The sequence below is a fragment of the Henckelia pumila genome, chromosome 4 (genome assembly GCF_033568475.1).
Source record: "Henckelia pumila isolate YLH828 chromosome 4, ASM3356847v2, whole genome shotgun sequence".
Lineage (NCBI taxonomy): Eukaryota > Viridiplantae > Streptophyta > Magnoliopsida > Lamiales > Gesneriaceae > Henckelia > Henckelia pumila.
In genome coordinates, this window is record NC_133123.1 from 29091303 (window position 1) to 29108953 (window position 17651).

At 30.3% G+C, this 17651-nt stretch overlaps 3 protein-coding genes and 1 long non-coding RNA gene across 6 annotated transcripts; 3 read left to right on the plus strand and 1 right to left on the minus strand.

Annotated features, from left to right (window-relative positions):
- The first annotated feature begins 2003 nt into the window (after positions 1-2003).
- Positions 2004-5346, plus strand: LOC140864206 (cyclic dof factor 2-like). 3 transcript variants are annotated; one of them, XM_073268208.1, is made up of 3 exons: positions 2004-2106; positions 2571-2835; positions 3790-5346. In XM_073268208.1, exons 2-3 carry the CDS (start codon positions 2611-2613, stop codon positions 5116-5118), a joined length of 1554 nt encoding a protein of 517 aa, XP_073124309.1. In that variant the 5' UTR covers positions 2004-2106; positions 2571-2610; the 3' UTR covers positions 5119-5346. The 3 variants fall into 3 exon arrangements, with proteins under 3 accessions (XP_073124309.1, XP_073124311.1, XP_073124308.1); XM_073268210.1 differs by lacking the exon at positions 2004-2106 and adding an exon at positions 2158-2172; XM_073268207.1 differs by lacking the exon at positions 2004-2106 and adding an exon at positions 2292-2439.
- A 1822-nt stretch (positions 5347-7168) lies between these two features.
- LOC140859826 (uncharacterized) lies at positions 7169-7750 on the plus strand. Its single transcript, XR_012143543.1, has 3 exons — positions 7169-7264; positions 7376-7440; positions 7545-7750. It is a non-coding gene; the product is annotated as an uncharacterized lncRNA (long non-coding RNA).
- A 2717-nt stretch (positions 7751-10467) lies between these two features.
- LOC140865971 (uncharacterized) lies at positions 10468-11396 on the plus strand. The gene has a single exon (XM_073270821.1). The coding sequence runs from the start codon at positions 10603-10605 to the stop codon at positions 11233-11235; it is 633 nt and encodes a 210-aa protein (XP_073126922.1). The 5' UTR covers positions 10468-10602; the 3' UTR covers positions 11236-11396.
- Positions 11397-11763: 367 nt separating this feature from the next.
- LOC140867752 (transcription factor MYB117-like) lies at positions 11764-13288 on the minus strand. The gene is made up of 3 exons (XM_073272799.1): positions 12769-13288; positions 12218-12535; positions 11764-12098 (listed from the first exon to the last, which is right to left on the minus strand). Exons 1-3 carry the CDS (start codon positions 13094-13096, stop codon positions 11914-11916), a joined length of 831 nt encoding a protein of 276 aa, XP_073128900.1. The 5' UTR covers positions 13097-13288; the 3' UTR covers positions 11764-11913.
- Between the last annotated feature and the right edge of the window lie 4363 nt (positions 13289-17651).

Here is a 17651-nt window from a genome sequence, read left to right on the forward strand (position 1 = left end):
ATATGCATGAAACTTTACAGAAAACCAACAATTGGTAGACATCTATTCATTCATGCAAAGCATATGGGAAACACAAATTGTGACCACATAATTGGTATGTGGTTCAAACGAGCGCAAAGCTACCATTTAAAGATTAAATACAACGAAGCCCAAAAGCATACGATGACGATGACAACTTGACAAAGAAATAAACGGTTTCGGCCCAACTTTGTTTAATTACGCATTGTTGGAGATAATTTTTAGGAAGTCTTTCTATATTTTTTTCTTAACAAAAAACAATTTATTAAAAAAATTGAGAAGTATTTTTTAAAAATTTACTCGAATAACAAAAACACTGAACATTTACAATCTTGATTTGATCATATTTAATGTATAAATATAGTTAACATTTCAACTGCAATCAAATAGTCACCACTCGGTACGCACCAAATGGCACCTTTGTTTAAAGTTATTTGTGAACTAGATCTTTCACATTGGAATTGGGCGTTAAAACTACGGTTAATACGTTGTTACGATCTAACTCCATATCAAAATAACCCCACAATGGAATGCTTACTCCAAGATGTTGAGGTAAACACAAATTTTCTGTGATTTATTTTTATCTTCTATCTAACTTCGATTTGTTATGATTTTTTTTTGATTTTTCAGGGAACACGCATATGCAACCATAAAATATGGTGTCGTCGACAAATTGAAGTTAATATTAAAAGAAGATCGTCTTTATGCTATCAAAAATATTATCGTTGCACAACATAAAATGAAATGCAAAACCACGTTAAACAAATACAAAATTAATCTCATCAATCAAACAAATGTCGGCGAGATAGAAAATGATAGTTTTCCGTCAAATGATATTCAAGAATTTCAAAGATTTGATGAGCAAGGATGTTTTTCAAAATTTATAAGATAATTTGTTTGTTTTTTAATTGTATAACATATAATTAATTTAATTAATTTATATTTCAATTATTCGTTCAAATGTTCATTCTTACTATTTTTTATCATTAATTATATAAAATAACATCACATACATCGCACGACATATTTTTTATTAATTTTTTTTTATAGTTTTTAAAAGTATTTTTCACGTTATTCTTATTAGTTATTTTAAAATTAAAATTGTTTAATAGTAAAAAAATTTCATATGATCAACCAATTTAATCATATTAACATGAGATATAGTCTGTGCATCGCACGAGTAAAATACTAGTTATACCTTAAAATGAATCATACATCACTCCCTATATATAAAGAATCTCCCCCTTATACATCATCTTTTAAATTGCCGAAATTGCCCTTATGTAACATAAATATAACAATTTTATTTTTATTTTTGAAATTTTGAAATTTCAAATTTTCATATTTTTCTCAACTAAACATTGTAGATAAGATAAATTGATAAAAACAAATTTAAATTTATTTTTATATTATTTTATAAATGTTAAAAAATAAATTTAAATATTATTGAAAAAATAATATTTATATATAACATACAATATTAAATATATTATATGATTTTATACACACGCAACACGTGTGCGATTATGCTAGTATTAATGAAAGAAGATAAAACTAAATTTAAGAGTTTATATAATTTTCATTTCGTATTAATTAACTATATTATCTAAGATGATGATCATTTAACGATATGTACAAATTTTGGATGTAAAACTTTATATAATAATATATATGTGTGCACTATATAATCGATAAAACTATGTACATCAGGTAAACCTTGCAGGCAGGTAGCTTCTCAAAAAAGTCATGGCGTCAAATTCAAAGATTCTGGTTTTGTAGAGTATTAGTAAATGTTGTAAATTATTCATAGCAATTGGCGTAAAACTCCCATATTAATGAACCATATAGTTATATCCGATTCCACACGCATTGATGGCGTGGCCACGCTTTTCTTGAACTTTTATTTTTTAACCTTAACAAACTTGCGTTGCCAACCACAAAAATGGGAATAAAATATAGTAATAATAGTGAAAAAAGAGGGAGAAAATATTAGAAGACCAAAAAGTTAGGCCACTTTTTGAAAGAAAATACAAAAAAGAGAGTTTAAAAAAGGAAAAGAGAAAGGGCTGAGTCAGATGAGATTAAAGGGTAAAGTCCACTCTAGCACAACAGAATCAAAAAGAAAGAAAACAAAAGGGAAAAGAGAAAGAGATGGTGACAAGATCTCAATATAAACTTGTGGCTCTCAATTCATTTTTATTTGCTGACATGGCAGCTTCATCCATTCTTGTCTACCACACCACTTCCTTCAAATTATGCATTTTATCCTAATTTTTAAACAAGATAACCATATAATGGAAGTTTTATTTTTTTTTCAAATAAAATATGGTATTTTGGGATATTTTTGAATACTTCACTTAAAAAGAAAAAGATTTTTCTTCACAAATATATTTTATTTTTGAAGCTACTTTTTGTAGTTAGGTATTTCTTTAACAAGCTACTTTGTGACCCAAACTAGCACTCAATGTGCGTTCTGTCATATTTCCCAATCTCTATTCCCTTTGCAAATTTTATTCTTTTTTGTGTTCATTTTGCTGAATTTTATTATGTAGTTGGATTATAAGAGGAGAAGAAAGAGAGGAAGGAGGAAATATGTTCGTAGAAAAAGACCCCAAGATAAAACTTTTTGGTAAGACCATTGAAGTACAGGAGGCCGCCGCCGCCGCCGCCCCAGCTGTAACGTCTTTGCCTGTTCCAACACAGTCCTCTGTTGCAGCTGAAGCGGATGTTTCCCAACAAGATCCCCCTTGTTCTTCTGATTCAATGCTTGAAGATAGGAACTTGGATTTAGATGCTGTGGAGCAAGAATCAACCAAGGTATGGACTGAATTGAATTGGAAGACGACCCTTTTCTTGATTCTGTGTGAAATACAATGGGTCTATTTAGTTTTGGTTATTTTGCAAGATTTTGTAGACTTCCAGGGTAGGTTTCGGCTTGAACTTTCATTTAGGTAATCTAGATGCTATAGTTTGTAGAAGTAAAAAGATTTTGTTGTTAAGATTGATGTGAAGGTTTTTGCTTGATTCCATTTTCAGGATGTGAATTTTGGAACTTAATTTGTGTCAGTTGTTTTATGATTTTGGTTGGAAGAATTATTTGGCTGAGCAATGAAGTAGAGGGATTTATTATTGCTTAAAAGGGAGCTGGGGTCTTGATTGGGATAGCACAATAGTTTTCAAGGAATTTGAAAATGAAATTTTGCTCATGGCCTTTCGGATTTTCTTCATTTGTACTTGGAAGATGTCTGCTTGTATTTCTCTGCAAAAAGCCACTTTTTCCCAAAAATAAATCTTCAAGCATGGAGCTGAATATTTACTGTAGATTTATTTCATGGAAATCACTTGTATGATAAGGATAATAAAATATTTCATGCTTCATGATTCATATGTTGCGTAACAGATGGTTGAATTGATTCTTATTGAGATGAATCCATGATTTTTCACTTCATGGATGTGTACTTTTGTATCTCTGCATTATACAGTTTGAGGAGTTTCAGTTTACTTCTTGCCCAAGTTTAATGTGTCCCGGAATTCTCGTTATTCGGCTTAAATGATTAATGCATAAGGGCGGATTCGTTACAGTCTTTTGACTTATTATAGTTTGAAAAAAAGATTACAGTTAAAATTCAATGTCTCGCCTGAATTTGAAACCGTCCGTGTTGACACATGATGGTTGTTCTTCATTCCTTATTTCTTGATATATAAATTTTACTATAGAAGAAAAATATTTCCATATCATTTCTCTTATGGGTGATCATTATGAGCATGCAGAGTCCGTCAGATACGAAACAAGATGCAGCAAAAGATGGAGATCTAGGCCAACCTTTGATGTCAGAGAAGTTAAAAGATTCTAACAGAATCCCACCAATAAGTGAGGACTCGACGACACCTTCTGCTGATGATGGTGTTGTGGCTAAGAAAACCCCCAAAACTGAAGAAGACCAGAGTGGGGCAGGTAACTGTAACTCACAGGATAAAACCTTAAAGAAGCCAGACAAGATACTTCCATGCCCACGATGTAATAGCATGGATACCAAGTTCTGTTATTTCAATAATTACAATGTCAACCAGCCTAGGCATTTCTGCAAGAATTGCCACCGATACTGGACAGCTGGTGGGACAATGAGGAATGTTCCAGTTGGTGCTGGCCGCCGTAAGAACAAGAATACTGTGTCCCAGTTCCGACATCTAACTGTTCGAGAAGCTCTTCACAGTGCCCAAGTGGATATAACAAGTGTAATTCAGCCTGCCGCTCTGAACCCCAATAACAGCACTGTCCTTACATTTAATTCAGATGCACCTCTATGTGAATCAATGTCCTCAGCTTTGAGTATTGCTGATGAGTCAATCATTAACAGTGCAAGAAATGGATTCCATGTACCTGAAGTGAATATATCCGTTTCTCATGGAAGTAAAGTGAACCGAGATGATCCCTCGGTTGGAACTTTCACTAGTACTGCAAGTTCAACGGGTGACAGAGGTAAATCTGTATTGCCAGAATCGACCTCAAATTTTCCTCCTGTTCCTCCACAAGTACCATGCTTTCCTGGAGCCCCCTGGCCTTTTCCATGGCACTCTGATCCTTGGCGCTCTCCCATATCTCCACCTACTTTCGGTCCTGCTAGTTTTCCTGTGCCATTCTTTTCTACAACGCTACCATATTGGGGTTGTGCTGTACCCAGTGCATGGAATGTTCCTTGGGTTTTTCCGCCAATGCCCACCTCCAGTCAATGTGACACACCTCGAAGTTCAACTGATCCATATTCTCCTACTCTGGGGAAGCATTCGAGAGATGACAACCTTCTAAAATCGAATGGAAATGTGGCAGAGACACAAAAGGAGAGCAGTTCCGAAAAGAGTCTGTGGATTCCGAAAACTTTGCGAATTGATGACCCAGAGGAAGCAGCAAAAAGTTCTATATGGGAAACATTGGGGATAAAGCATGACTCTGTTGATTCTCCAGGTGGAGCTCGACTCTTCAAGCCCTTCCAAAGCCAATCAAACCGTGATGAAAAATCTAATGTTCATGAATCCTCCTCAGTATTACATGCCAATCCGGCAGCACTGTCCAGGGCATTAACCTTTCAGGAGAGCTCATGAGCTAGTCCATCTCAAACTCCGTGCGTCACACAAGCTCGGGTTGAATGAAATCAATAGATTAGATTGCAGTGGTAGTTCGTCTTTTCACTGTTTTTGTGCATAAGTTTATGAGATACTTAGAGCTAGAAAAAAATGTTTTGAGTGAAACAGGCGTAAAAATAAAGAGCAATGTTGACAATTTCATCTTATGCATTATCAGGTCATCTCAGAATGCACCTTCTTCTTGAATGAGATTTCTTTCTTTTCTGTGGTATATGTTTGGTGTATGTTTGAGCAGAGAGTAGTTTTTGAATTTAGACTCAAATCTCTTGAAATTTCGGATTTTTATAGGATAGGATAATAACTAGTATGACGCACGTTCACTAATTCTAAAATAATTTGCAAAAAATTCTTATTATCCCCAAAATTTTCAAACTGGTGAATGGAATATACATTATCCAAATTGTATATTCCATTACTTTTCTAACAACTTATTGCCCTTTTGACTGCAACAAATTTTTAATAGTTTCGAAATTTGCATCATTTTGATGCAGAAAAATAATGAAACAAATTATTTTCCCGAAATTTTACATAAATCAAGCTTTGGAGTTTGAAGTCAACTCTCACCATTTCGCCCCTACAATCACATGGAAAGGAATTTGAGTTAGCAAATTTGAGCCTTGAATATAACTTTCTGGAATTTTGAAAAAAAAAAAACATTTTTATAAATACATTTTATAAATATTTATCTAAACGAAACCTAAATTATTTTTTTATATATAGATCATATATATACATGGTGGACACGTTTGAGGTTGATTTACTTTGAGGTGTTTGACTTTTATCTTTTCCCAAAAAGATTATATTGATGAAATTATGTTCCTTCATCAGATTCAAATCAGTGTGCACGTTGTTGGGTTTCAGAGCTCGAAGTCAACGATCACTTGAATGATAATCGTTGACTTTTTATGCGACTGATGAATTAGTATTTAGTGATTGTGTAGCAAGGTTTGTACAAATAACAGAGGCAACTAATTTTTTTTAACAATGGATCACAAAACACCACTTGCACATTACCAGATATTTTTTGGGTTGGAATTTTTGTTTTCCTGAAAATATTTGTTTTAAGTTCTAAAAAAAATATTTGTTTTTTTAGTAAAGATTAATAGATATTTTGTGAGACGGTCTCATGCTGGGGTGAAAACAAGAAATTGCATGACATAGATTAGTAAATTTGTTGTAAGACGGTCGGTCTCATATTAGGACGGAGACAGGAAAATTGCATGGAAGGGGGCAAAATTTTATTATTTTTATTTGTAAAAATACTATTAAAATAAATAAATTAATAATAATAAAAAAAATAATAAAACAATTTTTAGTTAACAATTGTGCATGTAGATCGAGTGGACTTATAGTTGTTTTACAAAAAAAAAAAAAATTATTAAATTAAACAACCCGTATTTAAAAAATTATTAGGATTGTGAAATGTTTTGGCTAAACTAAAAGGGACAGAATGTTAAAATTATTTTAAAAATTAAATATTTTTAATAAAATAGGAATAAGAAGAAGAGACTGAGAATATTTGACGGGGTGGTCGCACAATTAATTTAAAAGAAATAATATTATTTATAAAAGATAATATAGTAATTTAAATTCAAGATTTGATTGTGTAAAATAAATAATTAATGATTTGATTGATGTAAGATAAATAATTAATAAATAGATAAATATTATAACAAAAAAAACGTAATTGAATAAAATAAGTTAGTATTTTAATAATATATATGTAACCAAACGGTACCTTATTTGTAAAATCAAGTCCTAAATTTTCTCCTCCATTGACCCCGAAATCGGGAAACAGTTAAATTTTAAAAACTGAGTAAATTAAATTAAAAAGTGAAAACGTAACAACTACTTAACCCATCACACACACGCATGAACTCGACGACTTCTGATGTTAATTAAATGATTATTTTTTTTCATCCCGAAAAACAAAAGACACATTAATTATTCGAGATTATATATAGGATCATGCTCAACTTCCACTGCTAGTGAACTCAGAAAGCTTCCCATTAAAAAAAAATTCAAAGATAAAACATGACCAAAATTTGTTTGCCCCGAGTTCTTCTCTTCGCAGTTATTGTAGTCATGACCCTAATCTCCAATGGTACCATCTTTCTTTTTTTTTTTTTTTTTTTCTTGTTCGCGATCGTCGCAAATCTCCGTTTTTTTTTAAATATTGTCGTAAATCTGAAACTAATATTTATTCTTGGAATAGGGTTTTCGAGAGAAATGGCAGATTACTATGGCCGGGAAAAAGTTGTGAATGCTTCCGTGGAGCAGGTTTAATTTCAGTTTCATGCTTTTGCCATTTTTTGTTATTTTATTTTTATATATTTTGGATCCATTCTTTAAAAAGAAATGAATTTATGAAATTAATATTGCAGGAAAATTTAGAGGAAATAGAATTGGATTACGTGTATGCGGGGCCAAATTTCAATTCAAAATCAAGTTTTATCTTGCCTCCTGCTGCTCCACCCCCTGGATTAGGCTTTTGATTAATGCAGCTAGAGTTTCATTCAAGATTCATCTCTATTCTATGTTATTTTATAATAGTTGAGGATATTAGAAAAAGGAAAATGCTACATGTACATAGAAGAATATACATTGGGTTACATATTCCACATGAAATTACAAAATTATCCCTCCACTTTATTTGAAAAAATTCTTTTCAAAATACATCAAGGATATTTATGTAATGTCAAGTGTAACGTGTAAGTGTAACCTTCTGTGTACATGTTGCATCACCTTAGAAAAATTGCTTTTTGATGTGGCATGAACATACCAAAATTTCTTTCCTATTTTACCCTTCTCTGATGTAAATTTATACAAAACTTCTACACTAAAAAAACTCAATCACCTTTAAAAAAAAATTTATGTATATATATATATATATATATATATTATGTTGCACACACAACGCATGTAATGCGTCACTAGTCTATATAAAATAACTTTCAAAAGTCATGAAATATAGTTGTTTAAATATTTTGTAGGAGTACAAAATTCATAAATGAAGGGTTTTTGTTTAGTTCTCGAATATGAGCCAAGAATTTGTGTTGGCTGGATTTTTTATAATTTTTGTTGGTTCGTTTTTTTTTTTCCCCCTCAGAAAATAATTATTAAAAACGTATATATATATTTTAAATGAATAAATAAATAATGGGTTTATATAATAATTAATTTCACGAGCAATTTAATCTTTCTTACCTTAATAAACCGTAATTATAATAGATAACACCAAAATATTTGGGCAAAGATTTCTCAAACTAAATTCTAGATGCATTTTATGTACGGCTTACTGTGATGAACGTAAATGATTTTCGGAGTTGCTCAGACTTGCTCTTCATGAATCATAAGTTATCTTGGGCTTTTCCGAAATTGGTCTTCAACAGTAAATGGGCTTAGGACCACAAACACTACAGTAAACGAAGGAAAGGAGCCCGATATAAATCATCCGCTCTTTATTACTGGTGCCCAAATTGATTTTTGTTTTTTCTTATAAATACTCTTGTTATTAATTATAAAATAAATTTGTAAATTAAAAAATCAAATGTAAAATTTTGTATTTTAGAAAAAAAAAATTTAACAGAGGATATTTTGATGATTGAAAAAATTCACCATGACACTAGCTTTTGACACATAAAATTATTTCCTCTGCAATATTTATTTCCGGAAAAGTAAAAAATAAAAAATAAAAAGCAACTTGAATTAAATTCATATTTAGTGTGTCGACCTTAAATAATGGTGGGATTTGATGGGAAGGTGAACACTTGTTTATTCGTAAACGAAACTTGTAAATTAATTTTTGAAGATAATTACTACATACATATATGCGTGTAATTTATTATTTATATATATTGCAGTCAAAGCACGCAAAGCGAAATTAATTTGATCTTTTCATCAACTTTCTTTTGAAATTTCACTACCCTTTCTTCAAGTTTTCCATTCTAACATGTACACAACGTTGAAAATGCGAACAATAATATTCTCTTTTGCTAATTTAACACAAAAATACAGTCAAATGTTTTTTTCAATTCAACAGGTCTTCACCAAATCCCTCTTATACATGTAGTAATGTCATTTGCTTTCAATAAAAACACATCTCACGCGGTTGTTTAAAATATTACAATTTCAAATATTTAAGTTGACATATTTTATATTTTTGCCAAGTAACTTGTTAAAATTTGGTTTCATCTATTAACATATTTTGTTTTGGTCATTTTTTCACGAGAAACTACTAAAGCCACTAAATATTGCTTATTTGATATCGATTGTCTTCTATGTGGCTCAATTAAGAAGAATAAAACTAATGTTCCATATATTAAAATTCATCAAAACCAAAATAATGAAAAACGGAAAGTTTTTCCTCGAATTTTGAACGAATCAAATTCTTATAAGTTTGATTTATTGGGGAAACTATTTTTTGATATGTAATTAGAGTAAGAAATCACAAGTTGAATTCATTGCTTGTAGACTTCAAATCTTTCATTAAATTGACTTAAAAGTTATTTGTTGTCTAGGGGCGAAAATGTCACATGGTTTCAATAAATTTTTAAGTAAACTCATTTAATTTTTGAGTTCCGTAGACTAATTAAGATTTCGAAGTTTGATTTTACTGCATAAATTTGTTTTTTTTTTTGTTTAACCGTCGTGACATCGAAAATTATTGTCATCTGATCGTTACATCAATAGTAGGATCAAAATATTCAACAATTGAATGTTAGTGTGCCAAAAATTAAAAAGTTAGTGGAACGAATTAAACCCAAAAGTAGCCAATTCGGTAGACGAAAAAATATTTTCCTAATTTATATGTATTTTTTATAAGTAACTAGATTTCAAGATTTAATAATACTCATAAAATTTGTAATGATAATCATAATATAGGTAGGGTCTAGTTTAGAGTTGCTACATAAACGATAAGTAAATTCGGGGAAAAAACATTGTGGAATCGGTACGTACCAATTAAGAAGTCTTGGTCAAATCAACCCCAATAATGGGAAACAAAATAATATCAAAAAGTAATTTCCACGAGGAAATGCCTTCTAACATGTAACATCAAATCTGAATTCTCCTTTGGACTAAGGTGGCTGGCTAACAAGAGTCCCTCAATTCCTCGAAATGTCCTGTAAAAGTCGCATTCAATACGAGAAATTTCCCACACATTACTCAATATTCTACCAAAGTGGCGCCGAATAATCTTTATATATTATCATTTCAATTTCTTTTCATAAAAAACAAATCCAACGAATAAATTACACGCACTCGCCATGAAACTTCCCTCAAATTGAAAAATCCCACCAAATTTTCCAAGATCTCGAGCCACTCCTCCCTCCACTATATATGAAGAGAACCCCCCCCACATCAAATCTACACAAGATTCATGTAAGAAGAAAAAAAAAAGCATCTTTAATATATACTTGTATAAATTAATTATCTTTAGCCATGTCTCTCGATCATCTTCAATTCCCAATGGAGATTAATGTTTCTCTAAATTTCAAAAGCCTGCAATTCACATTGATAATGGGATTGATGTTTAAGTTCCTCTTGGTTATATTCTTTGACAAGAAAAGGGCACACAGCTTGTTTTTGGGATTTTTCCGGTCTACAATCCGATCCCATGTGTTGATGAATCCCGAGGATTCCGAATCCAAACAGCGGGATAAAGCAATGAAGGGAGATATCGATTCATTTGTCAAGAAACTGAAAAGGGCCGATCCAATCTTGCACGGAGGAGATGTAGAGGATATCGTCTCAGGGAGTTTAAGATTCATGATGAGCATTAATCCCGAAGAAGCTGCAACTTTGGATGTGGAATCCCATGATTTATTCGGCCTTTTCGAGGAGAAAGATCCGAGCCCGGATGAAGTGAAGGATGCTTTCGATGTGTTTGACTGTGACGGAGATGGGTTTATTGATTCAAAGGATTTGCAGAAGGTTCTGTGTTCTTTGGGATTGGATAAAGGATTGGAGATGGATAGTTTCAAGAGGATGATCGATGTTTTCGACGAGAATGGAGATGGGAGATTGGATTTCCAAGAATTTGTTCAATTCTTGGAGTTTAATTTATGGTCATGAAACAATATATATTAATTCTTTGATTATTGTAAAAGAATTTTCAAATCATTTGTTGTTAGTAGTTATAGAGTTTATGGTGAAGCAGCTTGATCTTTTTACACAAGCAATTGGAGGTTGTGACGTTGTTTGGTTGAGCTATTATATATTATAATTTAAAGCTACGAGCTAAGATTGTTGAAATTATCTATTAATTCATGCAATTTTTTTTAATATATAAAATAAATATAAAACGTGTAAATATTCCATACACAACATACTTTGACATGACTAGACGAATTCATACGATTTAATTTGCTAATATATTATATAGATATCCTTTTCAAATATCTATCTATATATATTTATTTATTGTTTCTTTAGTCTACTTTCGAAAATTAATACAAACGAATTCACCTTCTTGATTTAATTGTATTCATAACTTTTTGTAATGCTATGATAAATAGGAGGATTTGAATTCAAAAATTTCAAATTTTTAAGCTTTATTTTTTTAAAAAAAAATGATTGACCATTCTACCTCCATATATACAAATCAAAAGACGTACAATAATTACAAAGACCATGAACTGGAAAATGCAGCTACTTATATATATATCTACCTCTACGGCCCACACGATCTATATTATTAATTAAACAATGCAAATTAAATATATAGTCGTTATATATTTTTGTGTCGATCGATTATGAGGCTCCAACTCCAAGAAAATCTATGAAAGTAGGTGTTGTTGCAGTAGTACTGTTCTGATCACAATGGCTCTCTCCAGCCGATGATAGCTCAGCAAATGATATTTCAGATGTAGTTGACAAATTGTTCTTCATTATTGAATCCTGCAACATTAACATGTGTCTTCTTTTCATACAATTACCTGCAAATTCATGACCAAACAAGATTAATATATATTCATTATAATATTAGAGGCATGCATGCAATTTAATTATATATTATTAAGTGAAAAGAGGAGGAAATTAATTATAAGATGCAAACCTGCAGAATAATTATCATGCGTGTTAATTAATGATCTTGTGGTGTAATGATGATCAATATCTGTAGAGTAGTGAGAAGTCCGTTTTCCATTAAGCTTGGATTTTGAAAGCTCATCCCTGTGTTTCCTGGCCATCACAACGTGCCAGTGATTCTTCACTGCATTATCTGTTCTACCTGGAAATAGCCTGGAAATCAGCGCCCATTTGTTGCCGTATTGTGTTTGAGCTCCCATTAATCTATGCTCCTCTTCTTCACTGAAAGCTCCTTTGTTGATCTTTGGATCCAGCTGATTATGCCATCTCAATCTACAGCTTTTGCCTTCAAACAATCCAAGTAAAAGATTATTCATGAAAAAACATTGTTTTTGAAAATTGTTAGAAATTGAGGCTCGGACCTAATTTACCTCAAAAGCTAGCTCAAAAAGTAAAAGTTGTTTTTGTCTATATTAAGTAAACACAAAAACTCTATCTTATCGATGTGAGATAATATTTCAACAAAAATATATACATATTAAAAAATATCGATGATTATATCACGTAGTACGTACGTACCTGATCTTGATCCTCTTAGTTTTTCAGCTATGAGGTTCCAGTTGTGCGGGCCGTACATGGCTACGAGTTCTCTGAGTTTGGTGTCTTCTGAAGGTTTCCAGTGCCCTCTACAACATAATTTTGACCGCTTATTCTTTAATATTAATTTGCAATTTTCATCTGAGCTTTGGCCATCAAACTGCAGGTTGATGATATTGAAGCCATTTTTCTTCGATTTCTCACCGCAGACTTCCTCCTTGAAGGCATCATCCACAGGAGAACCCATTTCACGGCGGTGGTTGGTGGCGGCGGAGCCACCGTTTTCTTGGTAGCATTCATGCTGCGGCATGGGAGATCGATGAATTATTATTATAATATTATACGCACACTGAAAAAAAAAGGGTTGAGCTAAAAAAGGCAAGAAAAAACGGCTTGTTTAAGATCAGTACTAGAGAGTGATGAAAACAAAAGTTGGAATAATTAGAGATTTATTCACAGAAATCCACACGATCGAAGAGGAATTAAGGGGAGGGCCTGCCTGCAGGCTCTACTAGAACTACCCAATGGGCATGCAGTAGCTATGACCCCTAGTTTGACTTATCATTACACTCTCCATTAAATGCACTCTGTACCAAAAATGGGTGCAGTCTTCTTACGTTTCTGGACTTCATTCACACACTACTACTTCAATCCAACTTTATCTAATTTTGAGGTTTTTCAAAGTTTTGTTTTAACTATATATTTTTAAGTATTATCTTGTTGTTTGGTTTCTAAAAAAAAAAAAAAAGTTTTTATCTTGTTGTACTAATATACTTGACATCGTAAAATAGTTGTATGATACAAAAAAAATGTTAATATAACATCATGAATCAATAACGTACGTGGGTATTAGAAATTGTTGATGTGTTTGACATCAATAATTGAACAAAAATAAATGAAAATTAAAAATTTAGTGCACAAAGACCAAAATACAATAAATTCATTTGTTTATTTCAATTTCACATACACAAACATGCATATGCATATATTGGTTATTAATTAATTGGTTAGTTATATAATACATATAATGCTAATCTATAAGGAAAAATTGCTTTTTTGATCCTGTATGTTTGTCATTTTGCGATTTTGGTCCTTTATATTTTCAGATTGCAGTTTTAGTCCGCTATCTTTATTTTTTTGGCAATTTTAGTCCTTTTTCCGATGTGGCGCTGACGTGGCACCAATTCAATGCTGACGTGGAGCTGACGTGTACAGTGCCACGTCAGCATTTTCGAAGAAAAAGGACCGAAATTGCCAAAAATCGAAACATACAGGACTAAAACTGAAATGTGAAAACATAAAGGACCAAAATCGCAAAGTGACAAACATACAGGACTAAATTTGCAATTTTCCCAATCTATAATTGTGGCAATTAATAAAATGTGTATATAGTTTGATATAAACCTAGCTACTTTAATCATGCATGGAGTACGTTAATTCGACCTTCACGAATAAACTATTAATCTAGTCTAGTCCTATATATAATACTTTCCTCTTACGCTAACTATATTGCGAAAACAGTATTCAAACACAATCGCGAAACTATGGTTAATTAATTTATACTATATTAATTCTCTGACCAACATGCGGTTGCAACTATTATATTAATTATATATAGTAAGTCATGTTAAATTTTTTCCTCTTTGTTTATTGATCTATATAAAAAATATGAGGCGATGAATTTTTTTTTCAAAATTTTAAAAATTCTAAAATATATTAATTTATAAAATTGTAATCGCGTGAAAGAAGATAGAAAAAATTGTCGAATTTGGAGATGTATTGTTAAAGGGTGTTTTTAGAATTATAATTTTCTTTTTCTTTAATTTACCGAAAGTTAGTTGTTCTATATGTTTAACTATAATTATAGACTTATAGTATAATACTATAATTATTAATATCTTTTAACGCACGCACATATATATATATACAATTTATTTTATGTACATTAAATTTTATATAATACATATATTTGTTGTTATAAATTTTTAAATGTTATTTTTGTATTTTTATTTATTATATATTTATTTTTAGATAGAAAAAATAATGAATTTACTTTATCATTGTTAAGAGGGGAAAAAGAGAATTGAAAATCTACATCTATCGTCATAAATACGATGATTCTTTGTATACTCTATAATAGATATTCAAAGTCACGTCCAATTAATTTCCCATTTACTCTCTATTTATTTCGGTAAAATAATATATGTAGAGTACGTAAGGGCTAAGGCTACCTATGACCTACTGTTACTATAATACTTCAACTAATTTTTTTTAATATTATATTTTATATATATATATATATATATATATATATATATATATATATAGTAGCGTCACGTACGGTAACACTGTGTACATGAAATATAAAATAAAAATTAACAACAAATAATAAATTTAAAACAAACATATAGCAATTGAATTTTCATGTATATATGATAATGAATGATACAATTTTATTATTTTTATAAAATAGAAAATAACATAAAATGATACGATGTTATCGACGTATCGTGTTAATATATATCATACATCTCATCCGGTCCTCTTTAGCCTTTAGGGCATCTCTAGTCATGAACCCAATTTTTGAATTTATTTTTACTACATTTATCGTCACCTCAAAATTTTAAAACCCACTATTTTTAAATATTTCCTTCCTAATCATAAACCTAAAAACATAACTTTTGGAGGTCTCACTATCCAATCACACGCATTCATTCTATCATTTTAATTTACTACTATTATTTATAATTTTTATTTATATATTTAATTAAATATATATTTATAATAATCAATTTAATTTGTATTATTAATTAATTATTCGTATATATTATTTTAAATAATTTAATAAATTATAAAATTAGTAAAAAGAAAAAAAATATATTATAACAACAATAATTTATATATATATATAATATTATGTCATATCTTTAAAAAATCAGATATTTTGTTAAAAAAATACTGAAATTATAAAAACATCCTACTAAGCCTACGCACGTATTAAATAAAAACAAAAAAAAAATTAAAAAAAAAACATTTGGAGTTAGCAGCGGGACCCACACGGCCAAATGTGCCGTTGACAGAAATAAACATGGTTTATAATTTGAACTTCAATCTATAAACCTCCCGTTTAAAGGTGGCCTATAGGCTATAGTACTCTTTCTACAACCCCAGAAATTTAAGATATTTAACAGAGGAAATTATTAACCACTGAAATAAATTAAAAAACTATCAAAAGAAAAACTGTTTTTTTTAAATAATAAATTTTGAAATACAATAATTTTAGAATAATAAAATGATTTTATGTATGTTTGTATGTATACATATAATAGTCATTTATCGTATGTATGTAAGTATACATTTCGCGTTCATCCAAATATTAGAATAAAAAGTAATTTTATACACAAGAAGAATATCCATATTTTGTAGATATATAGAGTGTATAATGTTGGGATTGATTTGAAGATGGTACTAAACATAAACGGAATTGGATTTGTTGAGGTTCATATTGAACACGATATCTTTAAAAAGTTTTTCTCTGCTCTTGGTGCCGACGGAATTTGGCACCCAAGATAAAACAACAACAAACTTGTGATACAACTTTTCATGTGGCCAGAAGCACCGGTGCAGGGGCGAAATATATTGCGCTCTTGCACCACTCCAGGTGCCTTGAAAAATTCCAAGGTAGAAGCTCTAGTGTATATTGTGCCCCAGGCAGCATGAACAGTGCAGGGGCTCAATTTTCAGCCGCCATGCAACCTCAATTTTCCATTTTTTTTAATTTTATCTTCTCAATCTTTTTTTCTTTTCCGAACTTCGCAAACTTTGCGTTGCTTAATTTTAATTTATTAAGCACAATCAAAATTTCCAACATATTTTTATTAAATATTTATTTTTCAAAATGAATTTCATCAAAAATAAAAAAAATTACCATAATTTTATAAATATGATCTTAATATTAAAAAAAATGAGATACTCTTTTCAAGAGGAGGCAATAATACATATTTTTTTAAGATAAAATATTTTAATCGACTTTAAATTAAATTTATTAAATTATATTATATCATAAAATTTGTGAATTTAATAGCATAAAAATATTATATCATAATTTTAATTCTTAAATTATATTATATCATAAAAAATTTTAATTCTCATTCTTCGTTTGAAAGAGAATAACATAACATCTGACGAGGAAAATTATTTTATAAAGAATATATTGACTAGTTAATCTGAATATTTGTAAATGAACTATTTTGTTTGAGTTTTAGTATAAATTTAATTTAATTAATTAATTAATTGTTTAAAAATGCCGAAAAATAAATGATCCGTCAACTTCGGGCACGGGTCGGGACGTTCTTCGTGACTTCTTCATTATTCTGGGTCTATGATTTGTTTTTTTTACTATTGGGCCAGCCCATTTTTGTTGATTAAGATTTTTTTAAAAAATATCTCCAGCCCATTTTTGTAGATGCAAACTATAAAACTGTCTGGCACAGTTGATTTCATTTTATTTATCTTGCATATGGAAAATGCATCTCACTCATAAAATACTAAAAAATTTTAAACTTCGATTCATAACTATCTATTCTATTAAATTTTATTTCATTAAGTTGAGAGGTTGATATATTGGTATGACCAATTCTTCTTTATTTTACCTTTAGTAATGACTATGCATACACAATAGGCGCACAAGATATAATATGTTATTATAGAAAATATTTTTGACTATAAAAACTTTCTTACGATTTTGTGAAAATAAGTTTAAAGAAAATACGAGCAGTTTTTATTATTTTTTTGGTAGAAGAATTTTCATTTTATGATATAAGTGGATGTTAACTTTCATTTGTAATTTAAAGGGCAAAAAATGA

Excerpts from the sequence above, each read along its gene's own strand:
- LOC140865971 (XM_073270821.1), top strand. The coding sequence starts at position 10,603 with ATGTCTCTCGATCATCTTCAATTCCCAATGGAGATTAATGTTTCTCTA.
- LOC140867752 (XM_073272799.1), bottom strand. The coding sequence starts at position 13,096 with ATGCCGCAGCATGAATGCTACCAAGAAAACGGTGGCTCCGCCGCCACC. Across the intron at positions 12,536-12,768 it reads ACTAAGAGGATCAAGATCAG|GCAAAAGCTGTAGATTGAGA; the intron begins GTACGTACGTAC and ends GATTGTTTGAAG. Across the intron at positions 12,099-12,217 it reads GCATGATAATTATTCTGCAG|GTAATTGTATGAAAAGAAGA; the intron begins GTTTGCATCTTA and ends ATGAATTTGCAG.
- LOC140864206 (XM_073268208.1), top strand. The coding sequence starts at position 2,611 with ATGTTCGTAGAAAAAGACCCCAAGATAAAACTTTTTGGTAAGACCATT. Across the intron at positions 2,836-3,789 it reads TGGAGCAAGAATCAACCAAG|AGTCCGTCAGATACGAAACA; the intron begins GTATGGACTGAA and ends ATGAGCATGCAG.